The 14,925-nt window shown below is 52.0% G+C and overlaps 2 protein-coding genes across 2 annotated transcripts in view; one reads left to right on the top strand and one right to left on the bottom strand.

Moving 5' to 3' along the window:
- PDE4DIP (phosphodiesterase 4D interacting protein) overlaps positions 1 to 14,925 on the top strand; it is a 389,196-nt gene that overhangs the window by 220,636 nt on the left and 153,635 nt on the right. The gene's annotated exons all lie outside the window — the stretch shown is intronic.
- Positions 10,586 to 13,846, bottom strand: FASLG (Fas ligand). Its single transcript, XM_066325555.1, has 4 exons — positions 13,472 to 13,846; positions 13,090 to 13,135; positions 12,147 to 12,200; positions 10,586 to 11,751 (listed from the first exon to the last, which is right to left on the bottom strand). Exons 1-4 carry the CDS (start codon positions 13,844 to 13,846, stop codon positions 11,357 to 11,359), a joined length of 870 nt encoding a protein of 289 aa, XP_066181652.1. The 3' UTR covers positions 10,586 to 11,356.

The following is a 14,925-nucleotide window of genomic DNA, read 5'->3' as shown; positions in this document are numbered from 1 at the left end:
TTTCCCCAGTGGGTTTCAAGTTTTTCTCTAGTAAGGGTAAAAGTTTTCTCTATTTTTTCCCAAGAATGGTTAATTGTGAACTAGACTTTAACTACCAAGGTTTTGCTATGAGAACCTTGCCATACAAATCCCATAAACTCCTCTCACTTCCTCCTGCTTCTGCTGCTTCCCCAAACAATATAGTCCTTTCCAAGTCTGTGACAGGTTTGTTACAAATCCCTGACTTTTTTTGGGACAATTTTTTTCACGCTGAGCCACCAAGAGAACAGTGACCCATCTCTTGGCAAGGACATCTCAGTTAAACAGGTTCTCGACAGCAGAGGAAGAGCAAGGGAAGGCTGAGAACCATCCATGTATTGAAGGATTTCTCTTCTGTGTGCTTGTCCCCTTTGCCTTCACATCACTTTGCTGATGAGCCAACCTAAAACTTTCAATTTGATACACATCATATCACACTCAACCCACACTGGTCCCAAGAGATCAGTGTGACAAATCTTCAAAAGATCTGGGAAAGCTCCAGTCCCTAAGTAGTTTAATGTCACCTTATTTGTCTAAAGCTCTTTAGGGACACAGCTGGAAGTAACATTCCTGGGCCCACCAGGGTAATAGCCCAAATAACACAACAGTGGTAACAGCCACCTCCAGCTCCTTTGAACTCAGCAGATGCTTTTTTTTTTTTTGGATCCTAATCTCCTTTTGAGTGTCCTGGGGATTTTACTTCTAAGATTACTCTGAATTCAGCCTCCCACTTAACATTTCTCAGAGCAGTCCGGGTATGATTTTGCCCAAACCCACTTTGGTACACTTACATCTGGTCTCTGCCTCCAGAAGTCATGTCTCAACAAACCTGCAGGTTTGCATGTGTAAGGCAGGGTGTTCATTTAAACAGTGCCCTTTAAGCCTCCTTTCCTCGACCTTCAAGGCCTCCATATTTTTTTATCATCACAGCAGTTTATAAGCTGCCATGGGTTTCAAATTCTTCCGTACAGAGCTGTTTCCTGGCAGTGCTGGTCCAGCCATGAGTGAGAGGTGCAGGATGCACAGCAGAGCAGACAGTCTCTCATCCCTCAGAAAGCCCTTTGAGGCTCCTCTGTCAGGGAATTGAGGTGGTGACTTTCTCTGGAGCAGCAGTGGAGCAGCACCACCAGAAGCACACAACCGCCGCTGGCTGTCCTGTCCCTGTCCTCAGTAACCTCTGCTTCCTGCCCAACGTGGCTTGGTTTCCTGTAGCTGCCTTTCCACCAGATAAAAAAGAAGCTTTCTTTTTTTTGTATCTGCTGTGCTATTAGGCCCTGAGCTCTTTAACACCATTGCTACCGATTTTCTCCCTTCCAGGTGGCAGAGAGGCGTCACCGGTGACAGTGACAGGCACTTAGAGCTGGAAGAAGTCTGTCACCGCAGAGGTGTCTGGAGTGGGAAGGAGATGTTCCTCCCCTCCTGTACATCCCTTCCTCCTCCCTGGCTGCTGGAAAGGGCTTTCCCTGCCGGAGAGCATCCCCCTGAGTGCAGAGACACTGCTCAGAGGAGGGACAGCTCTGGCCGGGACCTGGCACTGAGCTGGAGGATAAGAAGGTGAGAAAGGCTCTCTGGGGAGTGCCCGCACCAGGCAGGGCTGACAAGTACAGCAGAGCGCTGGCACATGTCATCCCACCCTGGAGGTCCTGCCCCTGCCACCACCAGCTGCCACGGAAGCCTCTGAGCATCAGGGCAGCAAGGGCGGTCACCAGGGCCCTGCAGGACACTTGGAGCCCCCCAGGACAGGGCACGCACGGCACGGAGCAGAGCCCAGCCCGCGGGCCCGGGAGGCAGCGCCGGCCACCCTCAGCACCATGGCCGGCGGCAGGGAACGGGCTCTGCCGCAGGGCCAGGCGGGCACTGGCACCACGGAGGAGAGGGCTTCCAAAAGGTGCTCAGCTCAGCGCTGCCATGGAGCCAAAGCACCCGGGGCACGGGAGAGTCCACCAGGACAGCCTTCGGGAAGGACGGGCTTTGCCCCCTCAGCACCAGCGGCCGGGACTCACCCGTCACAGCCGTGTCCAGAAGGCAAATGCCGCTCAATCGGCCGCGCCTCAGCGTCTCCAGGCCGCTGTGGAACGCCCCCGCGTCACAGTGCCAGCACCCGGGCGGCACAGCGGCTGTCACAATTCCTCCCGGCAGGACACTGGGACTGGTGAGTGCTGGTGGTGCTCCTGGCAGGCAGCTGGGACGTGCTCAGGTTCCCTTGTGCCACCAAAGCACCTGCTGGTGGCCCCGTGTCTCCCGGAGCATGAGGGCCCTGCCCATGGCTGCCCAAGCCCGGGCCCCAGCCCTCGGCTCACCGCAGGCTCGTCTCGCCGTGGGTCTCTTTGCTCACCCGAGGTGCTGGTTCCAGAGAGTCTTCTGCCTCCGAACGCCCTGGGCCAGACACGAGAATGAAACAGAGTCTTCGAGGTCTTATTTTTCTTGGTTTCTTGTGTTGTTTATTAATTCTTATCTCACAGTGTTCTCTGTGCCCGGCTGAGGTGTTCTGCTGCTCGGACACAGGATGACTTCCCCCACAGTAGGACATCACAGCCCCTTTTTACAGAACATTATGTGTCTATTATTTACAGTTACGTGCCAATACCTGTCACCTGTACTAACAGAGTCAACTCTACTCTGACCCAATCCCCTTAAACTACTTTGTGCCACCGTCACATCATAAGATGGATGCCAGGGGAGAAGAAGAAGACAGGGCACTGCCCAAAATCCTCCATCTCGTCCCCCATGTAACTATACTCCAAGAACCGAAAACTACAAATTTTTCCACCCTGTGATAAACTACACTACTGTCTGTCACACCTTTGTGACTTGTAATTCTTCTCTCAGTGTTGGAAGTTTTTTCCATGGGCTGAAGTCAAAGATTGTGTCCTCCTGGGCTCTGTGCCAGGCAACCCCCCTGGGCTGGCTCCACACCCCTCGGCCAGGATTCAAACCCTCTTGCTCGGGTCCCAGTCCTCTCTACCAAGATCTGTGACCTTCCAGGGCGTCCAGAGGAATGCCCTGGACTCCAACAGGCTTGATGTGTGTGGCCACACCTTTGCCTTGCTCCCCTTGATGCCTTGCAGAGCAACCCAAAAACAGAGGCCAGACAAAATTAAGGGAATAAAAAGCAGGTGTATTTGTTGAAGGGTCTTCAGGTGCGTTTTGGGCAGATGAAGCCCTCCCAGGGGCTACACCCAAAAATGTATCATGGGTCACAGGTTTTCACACTTTTATAAGTTTGGACCATTTGAATATTTGGGTTAATCTTCCAATTACAGCTTCAGGTAATTAAGTCATTTACTCCAAGTTTGCTCCCCTCAATCCACTTTTGTTTCCATCTCTTGGGGCCTGAGGCAGTGAGGTGTCCTTGATTGCCAGGCCTGGAGAGGAATTGTTGTGTTTGACCACCATGGGAGAACAGTAGCTGACACTCTATATGGAGTTTAGAGTTATACACTAAAGAATCGCAGGATTACAAAGATATGGAAGGTATAAAAACTAAAATCCTAAGGCATCACCCTTCTGCTGCAAATACAACTCACAAAGGGCACACTGAGAGTTGGTTCAGACCAGTGTCCCAAAGTACCAGGTACTGAAGAGAAACCTTTTGTATCTGTTTTGCTGAATTGTTCCTTAATAAAAAGAAGCATTTCTTAGTTTCTATCCAGGCTTTTCTTTCCAGCCACTAGCACAGAAATTTAACTTTTGACAGAGTTCAGACCACCATCCTCTCCTCAACACATACATAAGGACTCGGGTCAGTGCATCTCCAGTGGCTCCAGCCAGAGCCACAGAACAAACAGAATCCCAGTATAAGGCTTTAAGCATGATATTGGGGAACTCACTAAGACAGGAAATAAAAGCATTACATCAATTGCAAAGCAATTACATTCCGTTTCCTTGCCGATTTAAATGCAACAAGATTCAAAGGTCCTGCCTAAAGTGCTGACAATTTTACCTGCCCTGGCTGGATATAGGTTATATTATGGGTAGGTTTGCTTCAATTAAGGAGGAAAATGCCTGTCTAGAGACAGAGATAGCATGTGTTAATAAATAATGACCATGACTTTCCACACAGACCGTTTCCCACAGCTTCTAACAGCTCAGCCACATGTCGTCAACTGTGCCAGCACAGCCCTGCTTGTCTCCTCCACAGCCACTTCCAGGGCCTCCTGTGTGCCCCACCCCAACACCTTCCTTCCCATTATTGCCTTTCCAGGAGCCACACCATGGCAGGGGAACACATGAGGAGGGAGGAATGGCAAGGTGTTGTTTCATCAGCTGGCTCCAGCTGCCAAGGGAGAGGCAGAAGAGCTGGGAATGAAGGCATGAAGGTCTGGAGGTGTGCGAAAGGCGTTGCTCTGTCTTTGTTTCTCATCATCCAAACCCTTTTGAAATGGCAATAAATTAGTTTCCCCCAGCTGGGTCTGTTTTGGAAGTGAGGGTAACTGGTAAGTGCTCTCCCTGCATTTATCCCGACCATAAGCCTTTCCAACTTATTTTCTGTGCTGTACAGGAGTGAGAGTGGATGGGTGGCTGAGGGGGAGCTGACTGGGGTCAGCCCACCACAAGTGCCCAATATTGAAATTTCAAGCACAGAGAGGTGTGTCCAGCTAGCAGGTGTCTCTCCTGCAGCACACTCCAGGTGAGTCTGAGTGCATCACACCAGGCTCAGCCCTGCTTGCTCCACTCAGCACACAGGGATGCTGAGGGGGGGAAAAAAGCATTTCCATCTGCATCTCTGGCAGAAACATATTTGTAGCCCTGGCAAGGCCAGGGGAGGGAAGGATTCCCAACAGACCCTGCGCAGCTGACCCAGCAGCTCCGTGGGAGGCTGAGGGTTTACTGGAAGTCACCACAGAGTCCCACTGCCCAACTGCTCCCTTTTACACCCAGCAAGAGAGCACAGAGATGCTTCACATTTCTGTGTTCAGTGTGCTCTTGGAGACCACAGGAAACAACACTTTTTAAAAGTAGGTCTTCAGGGGAGGGGTAAAACTTTTTTTATTTTTGTCACAGAGGAAATTAGAAGTAAAGAATGAGTAAAAAGCGGTTAAAGATAGATTGAATTTCTGAACCAGTTACGTGATGGATTCTGCTAGCAGGTGATTCAGTGGTTCTGCGTGAGGTTTTCACACCCTAAAAGCAAAAGCAAAGTGTTCAACAGTGGTACCAGACTTACAGAGGGCACAAACCACTAGAAAACAGTTGCAGGAAAACAAAGGAGAGAAGTTTAATCACAAAAAATGGTCAGCCTTCCAAAGAAGGCTGTACAAAGGAGCAAGATTTGCTGTCTAAGTGATGTTCCTGGAGAGCCAACATTTTAAGACAGAAACCATGAATTTCTTTTCTCTAAGCCACGTCCTCCATTCACAGAACATTATTCTCTCTTTCTCAGTGTCTGCGGGCTGGTGGAGGGGACAAGCTCTCCTCTGTCACCGTTTCCACTCCCATTTCTGGTGCTGGCCATGAGCCCACCACAGGCACTGCGGGAAGTCAGGCGGGGTCTCCCCTGTGCCCTCCACGCCCGGGGTTTACGGGCACTGAGCCGAAACACGGAGAAACGAAAGCACGGCTGCCAAGTGCCAGTTTTAGGGTTTGGGGTTTTTTCAAAGAGTTCACTGGTTGTATGGCTGCTGGCAACTCTGCCTTCAGCCCCAACTTCCCTAACAGCACTCCTGAGCGTGGGAGCCTTGTGTCTGCCACCGTGTCCCCGTGTTCTCTTGCTTTGTCCTCGCAGTGCATCCTCCAGCTTCCTTCAAGCACCAGGACTGAGGTTCTGCTTACTTTTGCCTGCAGGAAGATAAAGGATGGCAGTGAGTGGAACAACTTTTGGCTGAAATGCTGGTCAGGACGTTCAGATAGTGTCCTGCAGGAGAGAGGAATCGGCATTTGGAGGCAGAAGCTCCCAGTGCCACCTCTGGCCAGCAGCAGCCCACAGCAAGGAGTCTGATGGCAGCAGGAACCTGTGCAGGTGGTGCTCTGCTCCTTCCAGGGGTCCTGTGCACAGCATTGGCACTTCTCCTGTAGTACTGCAATCCCAGCAGCTCTGGAACATGTTTAATCTGTGACTTGGAGGGGTCAGGAGACATGGATGATTAGACTGGCAGATGGGTCTCACCCTGTCTTGTCACCAACACCATCCTGTGCAGAATAAAATGCATGTGGTGACAAAATAAACTCTTCAAGGGCAGGGAGACAGGACCTCAGCATGGTTCGAACTGGATTAGAAAATTACCATCCCCTTCTTTCCACTGACAGCCTTATCTGAGTCACCTCCTCCAGCACAGCAAGCAGGGTCTCCACAGAATGTGAGAGGGGAATTTCAAGCAAAATGATCATTCCTTTCTGCTGCTTCAGGAAAAAAAACAAACCAGTCAGCCAACCCACCCTCGCTCAAAACAAGTGCAGCAATGGGCTTTAACTACTGAATGTGCTGAATCCCTTCTGGTTCTTCACTGCTGGTATCACACAGGGAATCTGAGAAAACTGTGTGTTCTTGATCTTCCCTAGTTTGGATTTCTCTTTCAGGACTGTGATGAGATTAAATCTCTGATAGCTATTCTTCATGCAGAAATCTTATTAGGAGGTACAGATGTTCCTCTCTGATGCCTTTTTCTCTGACATATTTTGCCTCTGTGTTGACATAAGCCACAGAGTGGTGAGGAGAGAGAAACATCAGGGGAAATGCATGTCCCCAGAACCCCGGAGCTGAGGAGAACATGCAGTCCAGTCCTGATAGCCATTCAGATGGCTCAAAAGGCCAGCTATTCCCCTGCCAGGGCAGCTTTCCAAGGTGAAGGCCCCAGGGAGTTAGGTGACCAGCTGGCTTTCAGTCTCCAAGAATGACCTGACAAAAGGCAACCAGAGGAATCCCCAACAACAAAAGAAATCTGGACAGGGAGACTTTTTCAACTACTGTTGTAGGAAACTGGTTGTGGAATACGGGAAAAGGAGAGAAAGATGTAAAATATCTGTGATGGTTTGTAAGGGGGAAGAGAAGTTGATTCTCTCATAGACTGTGCTGAGGGATGGGGCGGCAGCTGAGAGAGAGGAAAACATGTTGTGGTTTGAAATTCCACCTGGAGCTTTTAGTCTCTTTGCTACCCAGAGGAATGAGCAGCTGATTTCCAACCAAACCTGCAAGTCTCCAGAGCAGAAAGCCTTTGTGCCTGTTCACACAGCTGCTGCTGGCTTGGCAGGGGCAGTCCCACAGCTCCTGGGACAGGCCATGTGCAGGGAACAGAGCACCTGGCTCTCCTCATTACCCCAGGAGATGAATCAGCACCACTTTGTCAAGCTTTTCTTCTTCCTCTTTCCCTTATTTTTTAAAGTCATTAAAATCAACCAGAAATTCATATGCAGCTTGCCTCAGCTTGCAGCAAAATTATTCCGTCTTTACTCATCCTCTCTTCTGCATTGAACCTCAGTCACTTAGTCATGCCTAAAATTCCACTTCTGTAACCATGATGTAACACACCCATGCGTCAGAGCACTAGGAGAATAACAGTAATACCTAAATCTACCCCTTTCCCCTTTCTCCTGTCTCTAACCACTCCTAAATCTACCCCTTTCCCCTTTCTCCTGTCTCTAACCACTAGACAAGGCTCCTTCCCAACCTGGTAAAGATTTGCCAGAGTCTGTGCAGCTCCTTGGGCTGGAAGAAGTGACCCCACACAGGACATTGTAACAGAAACTCAGAGAGCCCAAGGCTGGATTCAGGTAAAAAAAGGAGGTAAAAGGAGATTAAAAAAAGAAGTCTGTGATGCAGCCCCTTCTGCCCCCTTGGTTACAGCACATCCTGAGCTTACACAAGGTTTGCAAGGCCCTGGAACCTGGTCTCCCTTTTCCTCCAGCAGACATCTACAGCATCTAATGCACATCAGCCACAAGAGAGGCCAAGTCTCTGCCAAGCAGCTCTCTCTGCTGAGCAAAACAGAATAAATATTTGCCATGCAGAGCCCCCATTTGGGCAGCTGCACATCCAAACACATGAGCATCCTCTGGGAAGGGCTCAGCTGCCCACAGCAGATTTCTGTGTCCCAGGCAGTGGGAGCAGACCAGAGAACTCTAATCAGGAGATGATCTGGGCTCACTTCTTGCCAGCCATGTTCTCTGCAGAGGGGGTGTCTCTGGAGCCCTGTTAAATGGTGCTGAAACCCCTGAGGCACCTCCACACCTGACCCAGGCTGCTCCATCAGGAGAGAGGATGTCAGCTCTCCACTGCAACCATGGCCTGCAGGACAGAGAAAACCCATACATCCCAATGGTCAGTCCTGCTGGTGCACCTGGGATATCCCATCTCAGGGAAAGACCCTTCCCTTGCTGAGGAGAGAACAAAATACTTGGTAAGTTCAAATTAAATTTCAATAATTTATTTTTTAAAATAAAAAATTAAGTACAGCCCAAGAGCTATTAAAAAATCACAGAATGGTTTGACCCAAAGTTAGCTCCAACAACCCCTGTTTATGGCAGGGACCGCTTCTGCTAGACCAGGTTGCTCAAAGTCCCATCCCACTAGGCCTTGAACACTTCCAGGGATGGGGCATCCACAGCTTCTCTGGGCAGTGCCAGGACCTCATCACCCTCGCAGGGAAGAATTTCTTCCCCATGTCCAATCGAAACCTACACCCTTTCAGTTTAAAGCCATTCCCCTTTTTCCTGTCACTCCATGCTCTTGTCACAAGTCCCTTTCCAGCCCTCTGGGAGCCCCTTGAGGCACTGGTAGGGGCTCTGAGGTCTCCCTGGAAACTTCTCCAGGCTGAATAACCCCAACTCTCTCAGCCCCAGAGCGCCAAATGTCAGCATTGAGTATTAATTGTTACCATTAAACTGTTAGCAAAATTAGCAAAAATCTCTTTAAATGAATGGCTAATTAGCGAGATAAGCTGCTGACTTTAATAAAGTCGGTGTGGCACAAGCAGCCTATGAATTGACTCCACGCAGCCTGAAATGGTTTAATCCTGTCATGACCTGCAGTCTGAAGTCAGAGCCCAGGAGCTCAGCAGTGGCTTTGCTCTGGGCTCTTGAGGGGGATATTTGAAGGAGGAGGACAGAGCAGAACCACATCTCTCTGGCAGCTGTGCCACTGACTCAGGAACCTGCCCTGGAGGCCCAGTTTGACCCTGCACCAGCTCTGTCCACCTCAGGAGGGCCAGCACTGTTTGTAACAGCACTGCCCACCTCTAGTGCCACTGCCTCCGAAAGGTGCACGCCTGGGCTGCCTTTGGCATTTCAGGGAAGGACAGATCTCATCCCCAAGAGTGAAAGTTCATCCTGCCCCAGAGCTGACTGCAGCCACAGCCTGCATGGGTTACTACTGTGTGGTGACCTAGAGAAGCCTTTGGGATCCTTCCAGCCCTTCCAACACCGTGCCAGCAGACAGAGGAACCTCAGGGCAGGTTTCCTGTGAGTCCAGAACGCCCTACCTCTCCCCAAGCTGCTCCCCAGTAAAGAAGGGAAGCACTTGGATGTCCCATCACCAGGAGAGCAACGCAGCCCAAGCAGCAGAGGAGGGCAGCAATTTCCAGCCTCTCCTGGAAAGGTCTGGATTCAGCAGCTCCATCTCTGGCTGTGCAGTTTTATCCTCTGATATGTGCAGCGGTGAGGGCACTGAGAAAAATTAAAGCCAGAAAATCCCTAAACTTCATCCTTTTGATATTTTTTCCTGAGAAATGCAGTGAAAACATCAGCAATGGCTGTGAGAACACGGATGCAGTACACTGGCCACAGCAGGAGCCAGACCACTGAGAAGTTTTGAGGAAATTAACTTCTCTGAAGCAGACAACACAAACCCCAGGGCACCAAGCTGAGAGCAGCACCATGGAAAAGGAAACAAATGCTGCAGGCTGCTGAAGAGCCACATGGACTGAGACCAACAGCAGGAGCATGGGCAGAGGTGAGCACGGACCACAGCTGCAGCCTTTGTGTCCTGCCTGGTGGCAGTGTCAGTGACAGCCCCAGGGTTAGAACTCCGTGGACCTGACACCAGGATGAAGAAATAGGATTTGGGGGGTTTTTTACACCACCTTTTTGCCCTCACTTCTCTGTGAGAAGTGCTTCTGGGGCCAGAGGTCACACAGATGGTGCCTTTGGGGATAGCAGCACTTCTGCTCAACCACAAGTGCCTGGCTCCACTCAAGCTCTAAATTGTGGTTTGAGATCAGCCCCTTCCTGATGGCCAAAGGGGGCTTGGGTTGCCTGGTCTGTGCTGCCCACACCACACCTTCCCAGTCCCCAGATCCTGATGTTTCCATGCTGGAGCTCCACAGACTCACAGAAAGGCCTCTGCTCCCTGCCAAGCAGGCAGCAAAGAGGGATGAGGCTCCCAGATTTCTGCTGGAGAAGGAATGAGGCACTGACCCCTGATTACAGAGGCCTTGCAGTACTTTGGCCATGGTAGAAGAGAGTTGCACCAAATGAGGAGAGGACAGCAGCACTCACTAGAAAAATATATATTCACCATCTGTGTTTTGCTCAGGAGAGAACACCTCATGGCAAGGGGCCCAACTGAAGTCATGCAATTGGCAGGTGCCAGTATGTCACCCTCTGCACCAGGAAAGGGGTGGCAGACCAGGCCTTTATGGAGAACCCTCACGTGCTGAAAGGGTAGGATGGGGGCTCGAGGTGATGCTTTCACCTCCAGCCCCACTGCCCTGCACTGCTGTGTTGCTTAGATTGCACCTGCAGAGCCTGTGGCCACCCCACCACCCTCATCATCCCCACCACCACGATGTGGTCACACTGTCACTTCTGGAACATCCCTCACAGCACGGCGGCTTCTGGTGTGCTCCTTGCAAGGCAGCTGGGGTGAGGTAAATCAAGTGGCTGGGGAGCATTTTCCAGGATGGGAAAGGTCCATAACTTAGAACACAAAATGAAGGCAGCCTCTATCCCAGCCCAGCTAGCAGGAAGTGCCTGTGGTGCAGCAGTCACAGTGCTGGGCACTGGCTCGGGGGAGCAGCTGTTCACACTGCTCATCCCCACAGCACTGGCTGTGGTGTTGTGGCATGACCCGGACACCCCCCAGCTGTCCCCATCAGGGCTGTGACACCACAGGGAGCAGCAGGTCCCACCATCTTCTCAGGCAGCAAGTAGTGAGTTCCAGCAGGGTCTTCAGCACGCCACATCTTGAGTTTGTTGGGGGGTTTTGTAAGGAGAATATGTGCAATTCTGCTCAGGCTGATGCAGCACAGCTCTGGTGCTTTCCAGGTGTCTGCTTTCAAGCCTTTCACTGTTGCTTGAATCCCCTCATGGTGAAGCCCAAACATGTTTTCTGGGTGGGTTTTGTGGTGCCACTGTGCCCAGGCAGCACATCCATGTGTATGTATGTGTCTGCCAGCCACACTCCCTTTCAAAGCTTAAACAAGCCAAAGAAAGTCTTGGATTCCTCAAAATTAACCAGGGCGATTTTGGAGACATTGACGTGCAAGCTGTCCATCTTCCTGAGCTTGAAGACAGCTCCCAGGTAGCTGTTCCTGGCCCACATCTTCTGGCCCGTGCAGAAGTTGAAGGCTTTGTCCTCCATGAGCACGAGGCTGCCCGGGGAGGCCGGGTTCCTCTTGTACACCACGTGGGACAGGAGCTGGCTGTCACAGGCGCTGCCGCGGAACAGCACCTTGGAGTACACAAAGTACAGCCCCGGCTCGCTGATGAGCAGCCCTCGATTGTGGTACTGGATGCCGCTGGTGTAGGCATGGCCAGAGATGGGCTCCCACTCCAGAGGGAGGTCCTGCTGGGCTGGGTTGCCTGGAAGTTGAAACAAGACAAAAATAGAAGGGTGGTAAGTACGTTCAGTTGCGTGTTTTCTCGTCAGGTCACACCCCACATCACAAGGCAGCCCAGCCATTCTCCAAGCCTTGTCTGCAGCATGGAAAGTCCTCCCCAGCCTCACACTTCACCAACGCCAGTCCCCAGTGACAGCTCCTGCCCTGCACACCCCAAAAACCAAGCCGAAACCAGGCCTCGCGGAGAGGCACAAATGAGGGGGACGGGTTTATCTGAGGTGCAAATTTCCACTGCCACAGCAGACGTGTCCCCCGAGGAGAAGAGGAAAGCCTGTGTGAGGTGGGCTGCTCCAAACTCCTGCTGTGCCACCCTCTGATCCCACCAGAGCTGCCCACCCCTGCTCCCTCAGCCCGTACCTGTCAAATGTGCCGCCTTCCTCGCCTCCTTCTGCACCAGCTGCTCCTTCTGCCCTGCACAAGGATAGGGAAGATGTTGGCCACCTGCTCCATGGAGAAGTCAGCCCAGAGAGCAGGGGGTGACAGCCACAGAGCTGACACCTGAGACCCTGCAGACCATCCCACTGGCCAGGCAGGAAGCGGAGCTGTGCTCGGGAAGGGAGAGCACAGCTGGGAAAACTCTGCCTTCCCTGGAGGGCCGAGTTCCCTGTGGAGCCACGGGCCAGTTCCAGTGACTCGGCATTTGGATCCCATCCCACTTCACCTTTCCTCAACATCTACTTCATGTTCTCTAATTTCAGAAGCAGCCTTTTCTTTTCTTGAGCCAATGAAATTTTCCTCTCCACTCCTCCTTCTCCTTTACACTATTTCCCCGTTTCTATTTATTTATCCAACCCCCTCAAAGAAGGTCAGGTTTATTATTGATTTTCAGCTTCTGCTAAAGAAGCCTGTGATCAGCTCACTGAGCATCCAGTTCAAATGACAGCTCCTCTTCCACTACAGGGGAAAATTTATGTATATGATGAGAACCAGGACTGCCCTCTCCCAAGAATTTTGCTATTTCAATTATTTTATTCCATATCAGAACAAATTTGAAAATAAATTTTCTAACAACTAAAATTGTTAGAGGGAGAAAAACTTTTCTGATCTAGAAAAAACTGTCAAGAGCACTGAAAATTTCTTTCTGACTTGGCCATTTTTGAAAAGGACATCCTCACTTATAACATCAACATGGAGTGCAAAAGAAAAGCAATAGTTTGAAAGTTCAAAACACAGTTTTTAAATTGTTCCACCCAAATTGAAACTCCTTATATTTTCTTTCCTAAATGAAATCTAGAAAAATTGGCAGATTCTTGTGGAAAGTTTCAATTTCACTGGGTTCCTCCTCCAGGCACAGACTCACCCGTGAGTTTCTGAGAGGCTGGAGGGATGTGCTCAGCGCTGGCAGACTGTCAAGAGAGAAGAGGGACACTGGCTTAGACCGAGAGCATCAGCAGCCGAGCACTGCCTTTGACAGTGGCTCATTCCGGGTGCCCGTGGGGAGCTGCCAAGTGCTGACAAGTACCCAGGGAGAGACCTGGCAGCACGCAGGAGCACAGAGATATCCAGATAATTCCGTCGCCAACCGAACAGCCCCTCGCAGAGCAAGCACTCGCCCTTCCTCTGTCAAAGCAGACACTGCAATGCCCCCATCCTGCCCCTCGGGGAGCATCTCAGACACGAGTCCAAGTGTTTCTTTTTTCCCTGTTTCCCCAAGGACTGGTGCCCAGCCGGGCAGACCTCACCTCTCGGAGTTCATCCACTTCCTTCTCCAGGTGAAAAATCTTAAATATGCTCAGTCCCACTCCCGTGAAAGCCACCAGGATCAGCAAGAACATCACGAGGAAGCCGACGCTCCTCCTTTCCCGGTCGTTCCGTGGCTTTGTCCTCCGGTCGGGCACGGGCGGTGGGAAAGGAGCCGAGGGGGCAGCCGGGGGGCACGAAGGCCCCGCATCAGCACAGCCGTCCACCCAAAAGATCTGCGGGTAGTAGTTCAGGTTCTGCTGCACGGGCGGCAGCGGCACGGGCCGGACGTGCCTGGAGGGATCATCCTTGGGGCATCCGAACCCTGCGGGGCTCGGCGCGGCCCCGCGGGCGGCTCTGCCCTGGTACGGCTGCATCCCTGACACCCGGCCGGGATGCTGCCGCTCCGAACGCTCAAAGCATCAGCAGCGAAGCCCCTTCCGGCCCGGCCGGGGCTCGGGAGCCGGGCGCTCCTCCCACAGCCCCGCTCCGGGCCTCCGCCGTCCGACACCCGCGGCAGCTCCCCGAAAGCGCCCGGGCTGCCGCCTCCCCACTGCCCGACCGCAGCGACTCTGTGGAACGAAAGGAACCGCAAACTCTCCGGCATCCCCTTGGAGATCCCCTGGCACCGCAAGGGAGAGACGGAGCCGAGGAGTGCTCCTCAGCTGGAGGACGCAGAACCGATCGATCCCACGTGGGATGCAGGGAGATCGCTCCGTTCCTTACCGCGGGGCATCCCACCCTTTCCTCGGCAGCTCCGCAGGGCACGGATCCCGAGGCACGGGGCACGGATCCCGAGGCACGGGACACGGATCCTGAGATATGGGACACGGATCCCGAGGCACGGGGCACGGATCCCGAGGCACGGGACACGGATCCCGAGGCACGGGGCACGGATCCCGAGGCACGGGACACAGACAGACGCTGCCCCGCTGCGGTAAAAGCCTCAGTGAGAAGAGAAGAGCCAAGAGTCCGTGCAGCCTGAGCAGAGCTGCCCCGGCAGAGCCAGCTCAGGGGGCTGCCCTCCTGCCTTCCAAGGAAACACAGAATCCAGACCAGGCTGCAAGGGCTTTTAAGAGCTCATTACAATATCCTAATGAAGAGAGACAGGGACATTTCCATTTCTCAATTTCCATTCCTCACTTATTGCAGATTTCTCAGTGGGGACAGTGAGGTTTTCCCACAGATTTACAGGTGTTCACAGGTGATTGTAACCATTTTTTCTTGCACTTTACAGACCCGTGTTGAAGTGTGTATCTGTATGAGTTAGTGCTAAAAAAAGGAAATACTTAACACAAGAGCAAACCAGAGATGTGTCTCCTGTGGCTGAAGGAAGCAATCACAATACACAGACTTTGATGTTGAACATCAAAACTGGGATCTGAAAAGGGCACATTTGAACAACCTTTGTACACTTGTATCTCCGAAGCAAGGACTCAGCTTTGCCTGCAACCAC

The sequence above is a fragment of the Sylvia atricapilla genome, chromosome 9 (genome assembly GCF_009819655.1).
Source record: "Sylvia atricapilla isolate bSylAtr1 chromosome 9, bSylAtr1.pri, whole genome shotgun sequence".
Classification (NCBI taxonomy): Eukaryota; Metazoa; Chordata; class Aves; order Passeriformes; family Sylviidae; genus Sylvia; species Sylvia atricapilla.
The sequence above is the reverse complement of the archived record's forward strand: the minus strand, read 5'-3'. Positions and strand labels throughout refer to the sequence as shown.

Excerpts from the sequence above, each read along its gene's own strand:
- FASLG (XM_066325555.1), bottom strand. The coding sequence starts at position 13,846 with ATGCAGCCGTACCAGGGCAGAGCCGCCCGCGGGGCCGCGCCGAGCCCC. Across the intron at positions 12,201-13,089 it reads AGCCTCTCAGAAACTCACGG|GGCAGAAGGAGCAGCTGGTG; the intron begins GTGAGTCTGTGC and ends ATCCTTGTGCAG. Across the intron at positions 11,752-12,146 it reads GAAGGCGGCACATTTGACAG|GCAACCCAGCCCAGCAGGAC; the intron begins GTACGGGCTGAG and ends TTCAACTTCCAG.